At 41.7% G+C, this 14,954-nt stretch overlaps 1 protein-coding gene across 1 annotated transcript; it reads right to left on the bottom strand.

Annotated features, from left to right (window-relative positions):
* Positions 1-5,730: 5,730 nt before the first annotated feature.
* Positions 5,731-12,926, bottom strand: LSM3 (LSM3 homolog, U6 small nuclear RNA and mRNA degradation associated). The gene is made up of 4 exons (XM_061618425.1): positions 12,820-12,926; positions 8,678-8,788; positions 6,432-6,527; positions 5,731-6,084 (listed from the first exon to the last, which is right to left on the bottom strand). Exons 1-4 carry the CDS (start codon positions 12,838-12,840, stop codon positions 6,004-6,006), a joined length of 309 nt encoding a protein of 102 aa, XP_061474409.1. The 5' UTR covers positions 12,841-12,926; the 3' UTR covers positions 5,731-6,003.
* Between the last annotated feature and the right edge of the window lie 2,028 nt (positions 12,927-14,954).

Genomic DNA, 14,954 nt, shown 5'->3' with positions numbered 1-14,954 from the left:
ACCTGACTGTGCCACAGATGCGGAGAGGAAGCTTCCATGCACCTCCCCCCCAAATATAGACAATGTGGGCTTCAATAAGCCTACCAGCATGCCCCACCAACCTCTCCCATCTGTGTGAATGCTGCTCACATTGTGTGCACATGCCTGTTATCACCAAAGATGCCAGCGGGGACTTCCCTAAAGGGCTGATGGCCCTGCTGGCATCTTGGTTGATGGCAGGCATGCATGCTACATGTCATTCTCATGACACAAGAGGTAGGTGGGGTGCACAGGTGGACTTATTAGCCCTGTGCCACCTGTATGGGGGTGATGGGGTAGGGCACCGCAGGTCCAAGGCAGGCTGATGCCCAAGGGTCCAGTCATGTCTGGCGCTGGCCCTGACCTCATTAGTAAGGAGGCCCTGCTGGTAGTTTCACCGCCCTGTGACACTGGTGGGCAGGAGTGTGGAGACAGCCTTCTCTGTGGTGCCCCCAGGTTGCCAAGTGTTTCTATCCTCATTGTATATATACACACTTTGACATCAGGTCAAGACAAGTTTTTCTGTACAGGTCTCAGAGGTGGACAATAAAATCAGAATATCCCAGTATTTAATGTTTATGTATACAGTTTACTTGTATTGAAGACAAACTAACATGAAAGCATAAATCTTGCTTGCTTGCTAGCATAAGGCACCCCGAGGTGTACTTTTACATAATTTTAGATCAGCCTTCCAGGCTGGTACCTTCCAGCTGTTGTGGACCTCCAGCTCCCATTAACTCCAGTCAGCGTGGCCAACAGTCAGGAATAATAACTATAGTTCAACATAACTAGGCACCAGATTAGACAAGGCTGCCTTATGAAATGACATCCAAAATAAGGTTCCATCTCTCAGCTTTGGTCGGCAGAGCACCATGCACAGCAGTGAAAGTGATACAGTCTAGTAGTAGCAATACTAGTAGAAACAGCAAGCTCCAAGATTCCTATCAATCATCCAAGCATGTCACATATGTCATCATGTAGAATATTAAGTGCTTATTTATAGGAACTTAGAATTGGCGTTATTTGCAAAGCTGGTCTAATAAATATTAATAGCAAAATAGTGAGGGACTCCATTCAAAGCAACTTACTGCTTTAGGTTTTTTTCTGAAGATTGCTGCCTTCAAAGCACCTGCATGTCAGGAAAGAGCATTCACCTCTATTGCTCTCCAAGGGCTCAGGCTTGTTATCTCTGGCTCTTTTAAACGGAGATGCCCGAGGCCGATGCTGGGACCATCTATCTGAGCAATGGCACCTGCCTCCAATATTCTATTTGTGTGTATATATCATCTACTTCTTACTCATTTATATTCCATTCTCTCACATTCACCCTAGGGGTGGGCTAGTCAGTCTCAGAGTGATGACTCAGTGACCCAAGCCAAGACAGAAAATCCAGCGCTCCTTGGTTCAAACTCAACCCTAGCCGTTCCACCACACTGGCTGTAGAGGTGACTCTGAATTAGAGCTAAGCTTACTGGGTTTTCCACAAATAAAGTTTAGGCATATATTCCCCATTAAGAATAGCTGACAGAATAGCTGAAATTAAATCTTTCTATTAACTAGCTGTTTGGAAACGTTCCACAGTTTTGAGCTACGCTGGCTCTTATAGCAGCACAGCTGTTCAGAAGGTTTGCTGTTGTAGTCCATTCACTTAATATAGAGCCCAATCCAGCCAGTTAAGCCCTGCCAAGTCTCATTGATGTCTATGTGCAACTGAAGCATGCCTACTGAAATGATTTAGACTTGAGAACCACTTTTCTTTTCCACATAGACAGAAATTATGCTCAGCTGCATCTTACATGTTTCACATACATCTTTCAGAGGCTGTTCAATGCACATTTGTCATGTTATTCCATCAGATGTAGTTTCTTCTGAGATCTATGAAATATGCACGGAGAACATCAAGCCAGTTATTTTGTGATGTACTTACCAATGTCTACAATTGTTTTGGTCTTTACTACTTTCACGTCAACCAGAGCTGGGAAAACCACAAAGGTACAATTGCATCAATTATCAAACACAATACTTATGGCCGAAGCATATGCTACAGCCTTTGGCTAAAATACAGAAAAGTCAAGAAGATTTATTCTATAATCAAAAATGTCTGATTTAAGAATGTTTCTATAGCTGCACAGAGCTTCCTACCAAACTCTAAAAAGCAGGGAAATTGGCCACTTAGAGAGGATGTGCCTGGGGTGTGGGAGATCGCTACTCCTCTGAGATAGTGTACTGCCCTACAGATTTGTAAAAATGCAAACACAACTTGGGTTGGTCTTTCACAGTGCAAACCACTATCTGTGTGGCTTGGAAGAACTTCGTAACATGTGCCTCTGAGTGCATGGCGACTGCTGGCAACACCTGCCATCAGCCCAAGTAACAGAAATGGCATGTGGCACAGGAAGTGAAAATACCAACTAAAATTGCGAGTGGGTTTGCACATGTACACCGGTTGTTTCAATTTACCAAACATTCAGCCGCAATATAATGGCAGTTCATACAGTGCCCCCTTCACTGCTGCTTTTCACTGAGGAGTTACTTCCCAACTCCAATTTCCTGTCAGCAACTCCCACACTTCTCATCCAACCACTTAGTTGCCAGTCCCAATTCCCATCAAACCAATATGCTGCTTACACTGTCTTTTACCCCAAGCACTTCCCACCTCCATTCCCAATCAACAACTACCTGTCTTACCTCACATCTTTCCCCCCACACTTTTACCTCACTTCCTGCCCCATCCACCAATCCCCTCAAGTACTGCAGTTCTTACCCCAGAAAGTACCCCAGCCACTTTGGGGTTTGCAGGCCTATCTTCAACTACCCTGCTTGTTACCCCCACTTCTCACCCCATCACTTTGTCCCCAACACCATTCCTCTTCAGCTACCCCACTTCTTACCCGTTTCTACACCACCAGTAAGTTTGTAACTCCATCCCTTCAGTAGCCTGCTTCTTAAGCCTTCTCACCCCACCCCTAGCAACAATCCTCAACTACCCCACTTCTTACTCTACTTCCTGCCCACCCACTAACTTGCAAACCCCAGTCATGCATTAAAATACTGTGCTTCTCACCCCACCCGGTGCTTTCGCCTTGTATGTGTCAGGCATCTCTTCTGACCGAGGCTCACAACCTCTTCTGCTTTGTCAGAGGGCTAATCACACCCCTTGGGATGGTTTACACTTAAAAAAAAAACCTCAAACAGGAGTTGTGTTGGTATTTTCACTTCTTGTGTCACGTCTTGTTTCTGTTATTGGGGATGGTATAACTTTCAATCTCTAGAAAAGAGATGGGAAGTCTGGCACCCTCTAGGACAGCCTTTCCCAACCAGTGTGCCTCCAGATGTTGTTGGACCACAATTCCCATCTTTCCTGACCATTGGCAATGCTGGCTGAGGCTGATGGGAGTTGTGGTCCAGCAACATCTGGAGGCACACTGGTTGGGAAAGGCTGCTCTAGAAGCTGATGGGTTACAGCTCCCATCATCCCTAACCATTAGCCATGCTGCATGGGCTGATGGGAATTGTAGTAGTCCAAACAAAGCTGTTGAAAGCCCCCTGCTGATTGGCAGGGGGGGGCTGGTTTTTAATTTAAAAAAATTGTGCATCCCGTATGCGTGCAAGTAAGGGGGTACCTACTGGTGGCAGATTTGCACCAGATTGCTGCTGCCTTACTGTACAAGGTCTATGATGAATTGGAAGGCCAATCATTAACATGTATTACTTTGAGGTCATGCAGCATTCACAAAAACCTCCAAGTACATATGAGCTATGAAATTCACTGGCAAGCATTCAACCCACCTTTCTATTTTCTTCTTACTCCTCCCTCCATTTTCCCCAAGGCACTAGTACGCAACTGGGAGCGTGAAAAGTAATACTATCCCAGGCAGCATGACATTTAATAAGATATCAGCTATAAACATACTTAACCCATTATTCTTCTCTTGAGAAAACCACTGGTATTTACAAAATGACTGAGAAACATTTTGTTCTTTAAGCATTACAATTCAGCATGTTGCAACTGCCTACTTAGGATTGTACATTATGAACCTTTCATTAGAAACAAATAACATAATTTGATGAAAACTCCTGGCTTCATAGTATATTGTGTTACATTACTGATAGCTATCAGGCAAGTTACATTAGTGATAAGCAAGATCCTAATGCAGGCAGCACCATCTAGTGTTCAGTGAAGATTCAAAGTGATCTATAGAAACAGAAACCATACAAAAGCATAGCTACAGGGCAAAAGTGCGTTTGGAGTGCTAGATATTGTGGAAAATTTGATTTATTTAACATGTCAATACTAAAATGAACAATATAAGAAATAATAATGCCAACTAGCAAGTGCTGTGTTAATCCAAACCATTTCATTATTCAAGTTTAGACATCCACTCTAATCTATGGTGCAATGTAGTTGGGCCCCATTATCTTTGTTTCAGCTGCTTGCAACCCATACTTTCACTCAGCTAGGGCTCATCCACACTGAAATTTTAGATCTGAAGCTGCTTGTGTCTTATTTTTTGTGGTATCCACAAAATGCTCTCATCTAAATGGCAGCCTGCTAAAACCAGATTTTATATAACTCCAGTATAAAATTACATGTTACTTAAGTGTGGATGCACTGAAGTGCATTGTGTTGGTGGGTTTTACATGTGTGGTGACATTTTACTAGGTGCCACCTACTGTCACACTGCCTACTTCCATTTTGTTTCCATCACCCAAAGGAAAGGCTGCAGGGTGCCCTTTTCCACCAGATGTTACTGAAGATGTTTGTGACATTTTTATTTTTAAAATAGCAATTTTACACAGATCTGCTTTTGCATGAAAACAGCTATATTAAAAACAAAACAAAAAAAGAGTGCCCTTACAGGTACATGGGAAGGGAAGCAAACGGAAGCTTTTCGTGTGAGCAACTCCAAGTCTTTGCCTGGCTTACACAGACTTTTTTTGGACTGCTCTTTTGTTCAAATCTGGAACACAGGAAACCATGTATTTTACCCAGACAGGCAAACAAATACCTGCACATATCCTCACAGTGAACCTCAGGATTCCTGCCTTGGAGCAACAGACCCATCATTATTATTTTTTACTGCTCTTTTGTGCAGATCTGCTATACTGGGAAAGTTTTATTTAAAAAAAATAAGGTATGCACACTAGGTTAAATACTCACACACATGCTCACAGCAAACTTCAGATTTCCAGAACTTAGAGTGGACAGGGAAGTACTAACTGAGGGAAGGAGACAACTCCACAAAGTGCAACTATATCCCATCAAGAACCACACATGTGGTGTGGATGGTAAACAATGTGATAGATTTTGGAGGCATAACATTGAAAGTGCTCATGTGATATGCACAAACAGAAATAGAGACTCGTGTATGGATGAATGCCTGAGTGTGACACAGCACAAATGTAACTGTGGGGGGAAAGGCAGCTGCAGTTTCTTCAGCACTTTGTGATCCGCTCCCCCATTAGATTTCTGTACATTTACAAGAGTCTCCGCAAGTGGTCACTACTGTTGACGCACATACATTTACGCATGTAGACCACTCAAGTCACTGAAATTGACCGGACATGAATAGAAAATACTCAATGCAATCCTAGCTGATTTGTAGAAAATATTGTTAATGATAACCAAGCAGACAAAGGAACAATAACACAGCACACATTGAACGGAAATGTTTCTATGAGAAATACTTATAAATACACATGCATACAAAAAACCAACAAACAAGATTTATTTTTAAAAAAGAGCAGTGGCCACAAGTGCAACTAAAATGTTAAATCCACTAATTTGATATACAAGACATCTGCATTTAAATTATTCTTAGAAAAAAACTTACATCAACTTATTTGCCAAATGAACTCATGCCTTCACAACATAGTGAGGGTTGGATAGCCTTGTAAAAATACGGGCAGAATCTTAATGTTTAAAGGGAGCAGAAGCCAATGTCCTAAGGTCCAGCATTTTCCAAATGATAATTTTTCATGGTTTCAGCCAACTCTCAGTGGAGGAGCTACAAGTACAACTCCATCTCCTCGGACAAATAGCATCGGAATATTCCTCTTGGTGGACTATGGAGAGAAAAAGCAGCAGAGGCTACATCTAGGGATAACTAAGAACATTTGCAGATTAACTCTATTTAACCTAAATATTATATTTAATATAAACATTATAAATTCCAAAAGTACACAAATTGCATTGCTGGAAAATAAATCTATGTTTAAGAGCCTTATCTGTACGATGAAGTAATCGCTATGGTTTAGCCTTGGCTCTGGTTATAATGGACATGTTACCATAAATCAAGTTGGTACGCTGATCTTGTTAGCAAAAAAGAAGACGAATTAAAATCCATCTAGACAACATTGTACTTCTAAAACGGCATCTGAAGCTTTAATTGTGAACATTAAGAACTTCTTACTTTATAAATTTCTTCGTAGGTTTCTTCATCAATCTCTATTGTTGTCACGGTCTCTTCAACATCGCCCAAAATCATATTTAAGTGCTGGTCATAAGCCTGTGGAAGTGGGAGTAATTTACTAACGTTTATTTTTTGTGCCAATGATAATATATGTTCTTAAACATTGTGGCTCAAATACACAGATCCAGAATCTGCAGTTATTATTACTAAACTTATTTGTCACTTGTTACCTAAAAGGTCTCCAAGTCTTAGGGGGGGAAATCATATAAAACATCAGCATTTCATGCAACATATAAAAAACAAGAAGCCCCCATAACAGTTTTGAAAAACATTAACAATAAAGCAAGTATTTGGGTTGTATCCAAAATTAGTCCTACTCAGAAATTGATGGACATGACTAATTTGAATTCAGTAATTTCAGTGGGTCTCCTCTGAAGGTAACTTGGTAGGACAATCCTTTGTTTGCACATTTCTTTAGTTTGGACAAATATGGAATTGCTTGACCTAACGTCTTCATGCATGTGATCCTTTCCAAACTATAACAGTTTATTTATACAAATGCAATGGTGCTGCATCACTCTCATATTCTTACACATTCTTAAACACAAGACTCAGGTTAGTAGCTCCTTTCAAACAAACACCATAGACAAGTAAAAGCAAGATAGTGGGATAGAAACTCTGTAATAGAACATAAAATGGAAGCTATACCCAAGATTCTCAAGAAAAGTGGACAAAGAAAGCTAGAAATAACTTTACCAAAATACCATGTGAACTAAATATACTAGATGAGAACCACAATGAGTTGCTCAATGCACACCAATGTTAACTAAATCCACAACGATGCTCACAGAATCTATAATACCGGTGGTCATGCTTCACACACAAAAACTGATGGAAAAATGCATCATTGTATATTAACTCCAATTTGGATGTTGCATTGTGGAAGGAAAAACTTTCCAGTCAATTTATTGTGCTCCAAAGGACAGAGTTTATTGAAGAGAGAGATAGCAAAGACCAATGCATTGGGAGAGAGGCTCGCAAGAACCAACTCTCCTGACAACAGGTAAAGCACAGCTTTATAAAGTGATTACACGTCATGCATACATTAATAATCAAAATACACCTTTGCCAATCCCAATAACCATACCATCCCACCTGGGGTGGTCACTTAATACGTTTCGGTCTTGCCTATCCATTTGTTAAAGAGGAAAGCACCTACATCTTTCAGAAATGCATTCTAAATTCTAAACAGATACAAAAATGTTTTTAGGCATCTTTTCAGGCTTCATAACATTCCCCTGTGACATTCTACTGTTGTTTAAAGCCTAACCACAAACCTTCCTAATCATTGCTAAATATGTACTTTTGCTTTTAGGCAGAGCATAGTTCCTCATATTATTGCATTGAATACATATGTAAGATATAAACAAGCTCTTTAACAATGGCTTAGCTAACTAAAGATAGAAAGAAGTAATCCCCTTCGTGAGGGTCTTCTGGGGTCAAAGGTCAGAAATCCTTCCTCAGCATCCACAACAGATACACACACACACTTTTGAGCCAAGAGTTATTTGAGACCACAGCAACTCAAGTGTTTGCTCTTTGGGCAAGATAAAGTTCTGATTTCTTTCATGTATATGCCCAAGATGTGTCCTTTCATTATCCTATACTGATAGGCCTTACTGCTGTCTATAGGAAGATATCCACTTTGTAATATGTTTATAGCAGTAATCCTCTGCAGAAGGGCCTATTGCAAACAATAGCATTTCTTAAATATTGGCTCGCAGTAGAATTACCATTTCTTGGACAGACTAACCTTGTTTGCCGGTTTTATATGCTGTAGAGATTCATTTGTCAACATCTTTTACTTGCAACCTTTGTAATGAAGTCCTACAGGACAAATCTTGCCATATAAATTTGTTTTTTGTTGCCTTATTTCTCTTGCAGAAGGGAGAACATTTAGTTCAGGGATGGTGAATCTATGGCCCTCCAGATGTCAGTGATTACAGCCTCCATTGTCCTTGACCCATGACCACATTGGCAAAGGCTGCTAAAGTTGGGTGTCCAACAATATCTGGAAGGCCACAGGTTCCCAACTGCCGCCCAGGAAATAGTTCAAAAGCTAAGGACGCTATTACTCTACTAGAACCTTAACTTCTGTTCTAGAAGAATGGTAATGAACATCTCCCAAACCAAGTTTTCAAGGTTCTGTTAACTAGCGGCTCTCACTTTTATGTAGGTTTACTTACATGTAATCTGCCTCGAAGTTCTCGGTCATTTCTCATTTTTACATAAATTCGTTCATCAAGACTGAGTCTGATGAGATCCAAGGGCTCTTCTACAGTATTGGTGGTTTGTTGCTATAAGAGAAGAAATTTCCTCTAAATACATTTGATAAAGGAATGGATACAATTTATCCCAAGGAAAGACTTTGAGTTAGATGCTATTTTCATTGCTGTGCATTATTATTCAACCTCACTGAAATGCCTAAACTCATTCAAGTCCTCACCGAGGTTGGCTGTAGAAACCCTGTCCAAGTGCCTGGAGTCGGAGTGGCTGGATGGGAAGGAATAAGCTGAGGCTGAACCCTGACAAAACCGAGGTACTGTTCGTGAGAGGCAATGGAGGATTGGGGGATGCTGACCTGCTCCTCAATGGGGTACAATTGCCCCTGAAAGACCAGGTCCGCAGCCTGTAGGTCATTGTTGACTCCCAGCTGTCCATGGAGGCTCAGGTCTCAGCTGTGAGCCGGGCGGCGCTGTAACAACTCCATCTCATACGGAGGCTGCACCCCTACCTTCCAAACCATCTGCTCCCATCAGTGGTACATGCCCTCGTCTCCTCTCGCCTAGACTACTGTAATGTGCTCTACATGGGGTTACCCTCGAAAATGGTCTGGAAGCTGCAACTGGTACAGAATGCGGCAGCTTGCCTGATCAAAGGCAGCCGCCAGCAAGATCACATCACTCCAGTGCTGAAGGAGTTGCACTGGTTGCCGGTTATTTTCCGGGCCCAATTCAAGGTGTTGGTCTTGACCTTTAAAACCCTATACGGTCTCGGCCCAGTTTATCTGAAAGAGTGCCTCCAGCCTCATCAAGGATGCCGCACAACAAGTTCAGCCTCAGAAGTCCTCCTCTTTATCCCATCAGTTAAAACAGCTAGACTGGTGAGGACTAGGGAGAGGGCTTTTTCTATTGTGGCTCCCACTCTGTGGAATTCCCTCCCAAACGATCTCCGTCACGCCCCCGCTATGATGAGCTTCTGCCGGGCCTTGAAGACCTGGCTCTTCAGACAGGCTTTTGGGGTGGGTTAGGTTTTTTATATTGTTGAGATTTTAATGTTTTAATGTATTTGTATGTTTTTATTCTGTACGTCGCCCAGAGTGGCTGGACAACCAGCCAGATGGGCGACTAATAAATCTAATAAATAAATAAATATGTGACAGCAGGCAGAATTAAAGTCTATGTCATTTCATACCCTCAAAATGAGTTAACAACATATGGTGCATTGCAACTCTTTCCTAGGTCATACAGGCAAGCTACAACTCTTGCACACAGTCAAGAAGATTTAAGCAGCCTGTAGGATTTTTGTAAACTTTTAAATAGCTTCAGTTCTCCTTTAATAGCTTGAAATCATTGATTAAAACTGTTCTAATAAGAAAGTAGCATTAACAAAAATAATCTATTCAGCTACTTCTCTTGTAAATCATGTGGATAATGGCGTTACTTAGTATCTTTGCATTAGATAACTTGTTTCAAGGCTTCTATACTAGAGATAGCAAGCTACCATCTTACTGTCATCTTCAAACAAAAGATTAGAAACATATTTTACTGCACATATCAATCCTGTCTCATTGAATCCATAACAACCTTTATTCAGTCTAATAGTAAGGGCAGCAGCTATAGAATTCATGCACAGATATTACTTACAAAAGTGTACTCTAAAAAAATGCAGCACTCAAGAATAGGATAATGATGTTGAGACATTACATGCATAAAATTGTAAAGGTTTTTGTCCCTACTATGTATATCCCTGCAATCTGCAGTACTTATCATACCCTCAGAAGAGTACAAATCAACCATCCAATGTTTTCTCAGCACACAATACACACAAAGAACAGATTAGATATACAGACAGACACCAACACAAATGTGCAGATACAAAGACTACAGAAGTGAAGAAGCAACTGCTGCACCCACCCGGGGGGGGGGGGGGAGTAGCATGCCTATGTTCTTTTCCAACTACATGCAAAAAACAACAACCATACAAACCAACCTACTGGATCAGATCAAAGACCAATCTAGTCCAACATTCTGTTCCGACAAAGGCTAACAAGGTGCCTTTAGGAAGGCCATACACAGGACATGAGGGCACTAGGACTCTCCAGGTCATTTCCCCTAACAACTAGTATTCAGAGGCATACTGTCTACAATTCTGGAAGCAATACATAGCTGGTTTTAACCTATAAAGCCTTACACGGCTTGGGACCACGATACCTGATGGAACGCCTCTCCTGATATGAACCTACCCGTACACTGCGCTCAACATCAAAGGCCCTTCTCTGGGTGCCTACTCAGAGGGAAGCCCGGAGGATGGTAACAAGAAAAAGGGCCTTCTCAGTGGTGGCCCCCGAATTATGGAACAATCTCCCTGATGAGGTACGCCTGGCGCCAACACTGTTGTCTTTTCGGGGCCAGGTTAAGACCTACCTCTTCTCCCAGGCATTCCAGCATTTTAGTATTGTAGCATTTAGCATTTTAGTATTTTAGTTAGTATAGGCCTTTTGGAAATTTAATGAGTCATGTTTTATATTGTTTAATGTGTGGTTTTTAAGTTGTATGTTGATATTTTGATGTTTTAGACCACCCACAGAGCTTCGGCTATGGGGCAGTATAAAAATTTAATAAATAATAAAATAATAATCATGTCCAGAAGCCATTGACAGACTTGTACTTCGTGAATTGGTCCAATCTCCCTTTAAAGTTATGCAAGCTGGCAGCTATCATTAACATCCCGAGGGAATGAATTCACAGAATCATAGAATAGTAGAATTGGAATGGGCCTATAAGGCTATCAAATCCAACCCCCTGCACAATGCAGGAATCCAAATCAAAGCATTCCCGACAGATGCCTGTCCATCTGCCTCTTGAATGCCTCGTGTCGGAGAGCCCACTACCTCTCTAAGTAATTGATTCCATTGTTGTATGGCTCTAACAGTTAGGAAATTTTTCCTGATGTCCAGCCGAAATCTGGCTTCCTGCAACTTGGGCCCATTATTCTGTGTCCTGCACTCTGGGACAATTGAGAAGAGATCCTTGCCCTCCTCTATGTGACAACCTTTCATGTACTTGAAGAATGCTATCATATCTCCCCTCACTCTTCTCTTCTCCAGGCTAAACATGGCCAGTTCTTTCAGTCTCTCATAGGGCTTTGTTTCCAATGCCCTGATCATCCTTGTTGCCCTCCTCTGAACCTGTTCCAGTTTGTCTGCATCCTTCTTGAAGTGCAGAGACCAGAAGTGGATGCAGTATTCAAGATGAGGTCTAACCAGTGCTGAATAAAGGGAAACTAATACTTCACGTGATTTGGAAACTATACTTCTGTTAATGCAGCCTAATATAGCATTTGCCTTTTTTGCAGCCACATCACACTGTTGGCTCATATTCAGCTTGTGATCAATGACAATTCCAAGATCCTTCTCACGTATCTTATTGCTGAGCCAAGTATCCCCCATCTTATAACTGTGCATTTGGTTTCTTTTTCCTAAGTGTAGAACTTTCCATTTATCCCTGTTGATTTTCATTCTGTTGTTTTCAGCCCAATGCTCCAGCCTATCAAGGTCCCTTTGAATTTTGTTTCTATCTTCCACGGTATTAGCTAGGCCCCCCAATTTTGTATCATCTGCAAATCTGAGAAGCATTCCATTAGGTTTAACTACACACTACAACACAAATGAAAGTAATAAAATAAGGGGGAGAAAAAGTAAGCAGAGAAATCCAGCTCACTCTTTGCCTGCCATAAAGCCGTTTGAAAACCAAGATTATGTCTGAGATTTATTATTGTTTCTCACTTTGGGTCAACTGTGGGCTAGAAAACAGAGAAAAAGGCCAGTACCAATGTATTGTGTTAAATGTTATCGTTAAGTACTCTCAAAAAAATAAGCAAAACAACAAAAAAAAGCAAGATAGTATAACGAAGGAGACACAAACACCGACTAAGACGTCGCTCTCGCTACTGGGAACAGAAATCGGGATTTAACTAACGACCCAATTTGGCTGGCTGGCATACAAACATGCAGTCTGCCCCCTCCCTCCTTCAGAATACAAAAGTAAAACTTCACACAGTTCCGCTAAGTCAAAACTAACTTCATCCCATTCACGCCATCACCCACCTGGTCTACCTCGTCCGCCATTTTTCAAAGCCAACTCCAGCGTCTACTCGCGAGATTTTATGCCCCGCCTGCACAGGCTGTCGCAACACGTATGCGTCAGAGAAAGGATAGATTTAAGCATACCACCAATGCCTTCAACTTCCGGGTCGAGCACCTTTTTTGTCAAAAGAGAGGTGCCTTAAGAAACAGAAAAGTGTCAGAATTTCAGCTTAGCTGTGATTGGGAGACAGTGTGTCTCCACCCGCTAACCAAAAAGTAGTAGCGTTTCAGCTTGGAAAAGTTACTTTTTTGAACTACAACTCCCATCTGCCCAATCCAGCGGCCATGCTGGCTGGAGCTGATGGGAGTTGTAGTTCAAAAAAAGTAACTTTTCCAAGCTCTAAGCAAATGCAACCTTTCTGTTGTTGTTTTTTAAAAAACCTCCCACCTCTGATTGTATTTCTTGCGCAAAATGTAAGGGACCGGGAAGTTACATGATCTCAGATGCACTTCATGTTTCTATCTCTAAGTAGAACCTAAACCATTGCTTAGATTACGATGTTGCGCGTGCGCACTTCTGCCATAAAGCGGGGCTGTGATCGGCAGCTCAGAGAAAGCCTCTGATTGGCAGCATCTGGAGCGCGTGCCTTTTGATATAAACACAGTGGTTGGGGGAGGGTTCATTTTCCAAGGAAGACAAAGAGAACGGCAGTGGCTCAGTAGGCAAAAGGTCCCAGGGTCGATCTGGCATTCTCAGAAACCCTGGAGAGCCACTGCCAGTCAGTGTAGATAATACAGAACTAAGTGGACCAGCGGTCGTCTGCCATGGTTATAAGGTCCTGTGTGTACAATAAAATCTCAGCGCTTGACTAAGCTGAATGTGTGAACTGACGTCAGTGAACAGCTTTGCGTTTGAGGCGAGGTGATCGCAAAGTTATGCCTGCCCGTGACTCTGTTATAATTGTAATGGCACATTCACATAAATCCTCAGTGCAGTCCAACGTTGAACACATAGGCAGGAACCAGGCCTTGCAATAGGATGCATGCCATCTCTTGGGAGGAACATTATTATATAGAAATATAAATATAATAGGAGCATAGGCAGCTCAAGTCAGACCAATGGTCTGTCTAACGTCGTACTGTGAACACTCACTGGCAGCGGCTCCCCGACAGGAGTCTTTTCCAGCTCTACCCGGGACCTTCTGCACGCAAAACGGTGAAAGCGGGTGCTATACCACTGAGGAACCGCTCTCCACATTTGAACAGGTCGCTTAACAACCTGTGTAGCTTGAAAGCTTGCTATGCGCGAGAGCAAACAAAACAAAACTATTAATCTTCTGATCACAGAATTAACTTAAGCTCTTGTAAACTCTCGTTGAAATGCAATTTTAGGTATGTTTACTTAGAAGGAAGTCCAACTAAACTCAGTGGAGTTTTCTTCCTAGAAAGTATGTTTAGGATCACAGCCTTAGATGGTTACAAATTACAATCCTACACTCACGTACTTGGAAGTAAGTCCCATTGAACCCCTGGGGCTTACTTCTGAGTAGATGTGTAGCATTGCACTGTTTCATAAAGTAAAATAAAGGAAAAGGCACTAATGCCAAGTTTATTCTTCTAAGCCCATAAAGCTGCAATCCTATGCTCATTTACTTGGCAGTAAGACTTGTTAAATTCAGATCTGAGTAAAACGTATTGGCTTTTCAGAAGGAAGCTGTGTTGGACTGCAATCCAATGCATGTCTGCTCAAAAGTAGCACTGGGTTCAATGGGACTTACTCCCAGGTAAGTGAGTATTCAATTGCAGCCTTAATCTCTTGCAGCAAAAATAGAAGTCATATCTGGCATAATAACTGCAATCTTAACCTCAATTACTGGAAAGTAAGTCCCAATGAATTCAATAGGACTTACTAGTGAGTAGACATGGCTAGAATTGTATTCTTAGTCCTATGGTGCCACAAGTCTCTCTGATGTATAGGATTGCACTACAAGTCTTTTATACAAAAAAGGGTGCCTGATTGGGAAAAGCTTCCATAAAATATAAAATCTCAGTATTTTATGCGTTAGGACTGATTGGGGAACTTCGGGGGTGTCTGATTAGGGTAAGCGCCACTAAAATAATGTCAGATTTTATATTGTTTGTATGTGCTTATTAAG

This window comes from Rhineura floridana, chromosome 3 (genome assembly GCF_030035675.1).
Source record: "Rhineura floridana isolate rRhiFlo1 chromosome 3, rRhiFlo1.hap2, whole genome shotgun sequence".
NCBI classification, from domain to species: domain Eukaryota; kingdom Metazoa; phylum Chordata; class Lepidosauria; order Squamata; family Rhineuridae; genus Rhineura; species Rhineura floridana.
This window is presented reverse-complemented; position numbering and strand designations above follow the sequence as displayed.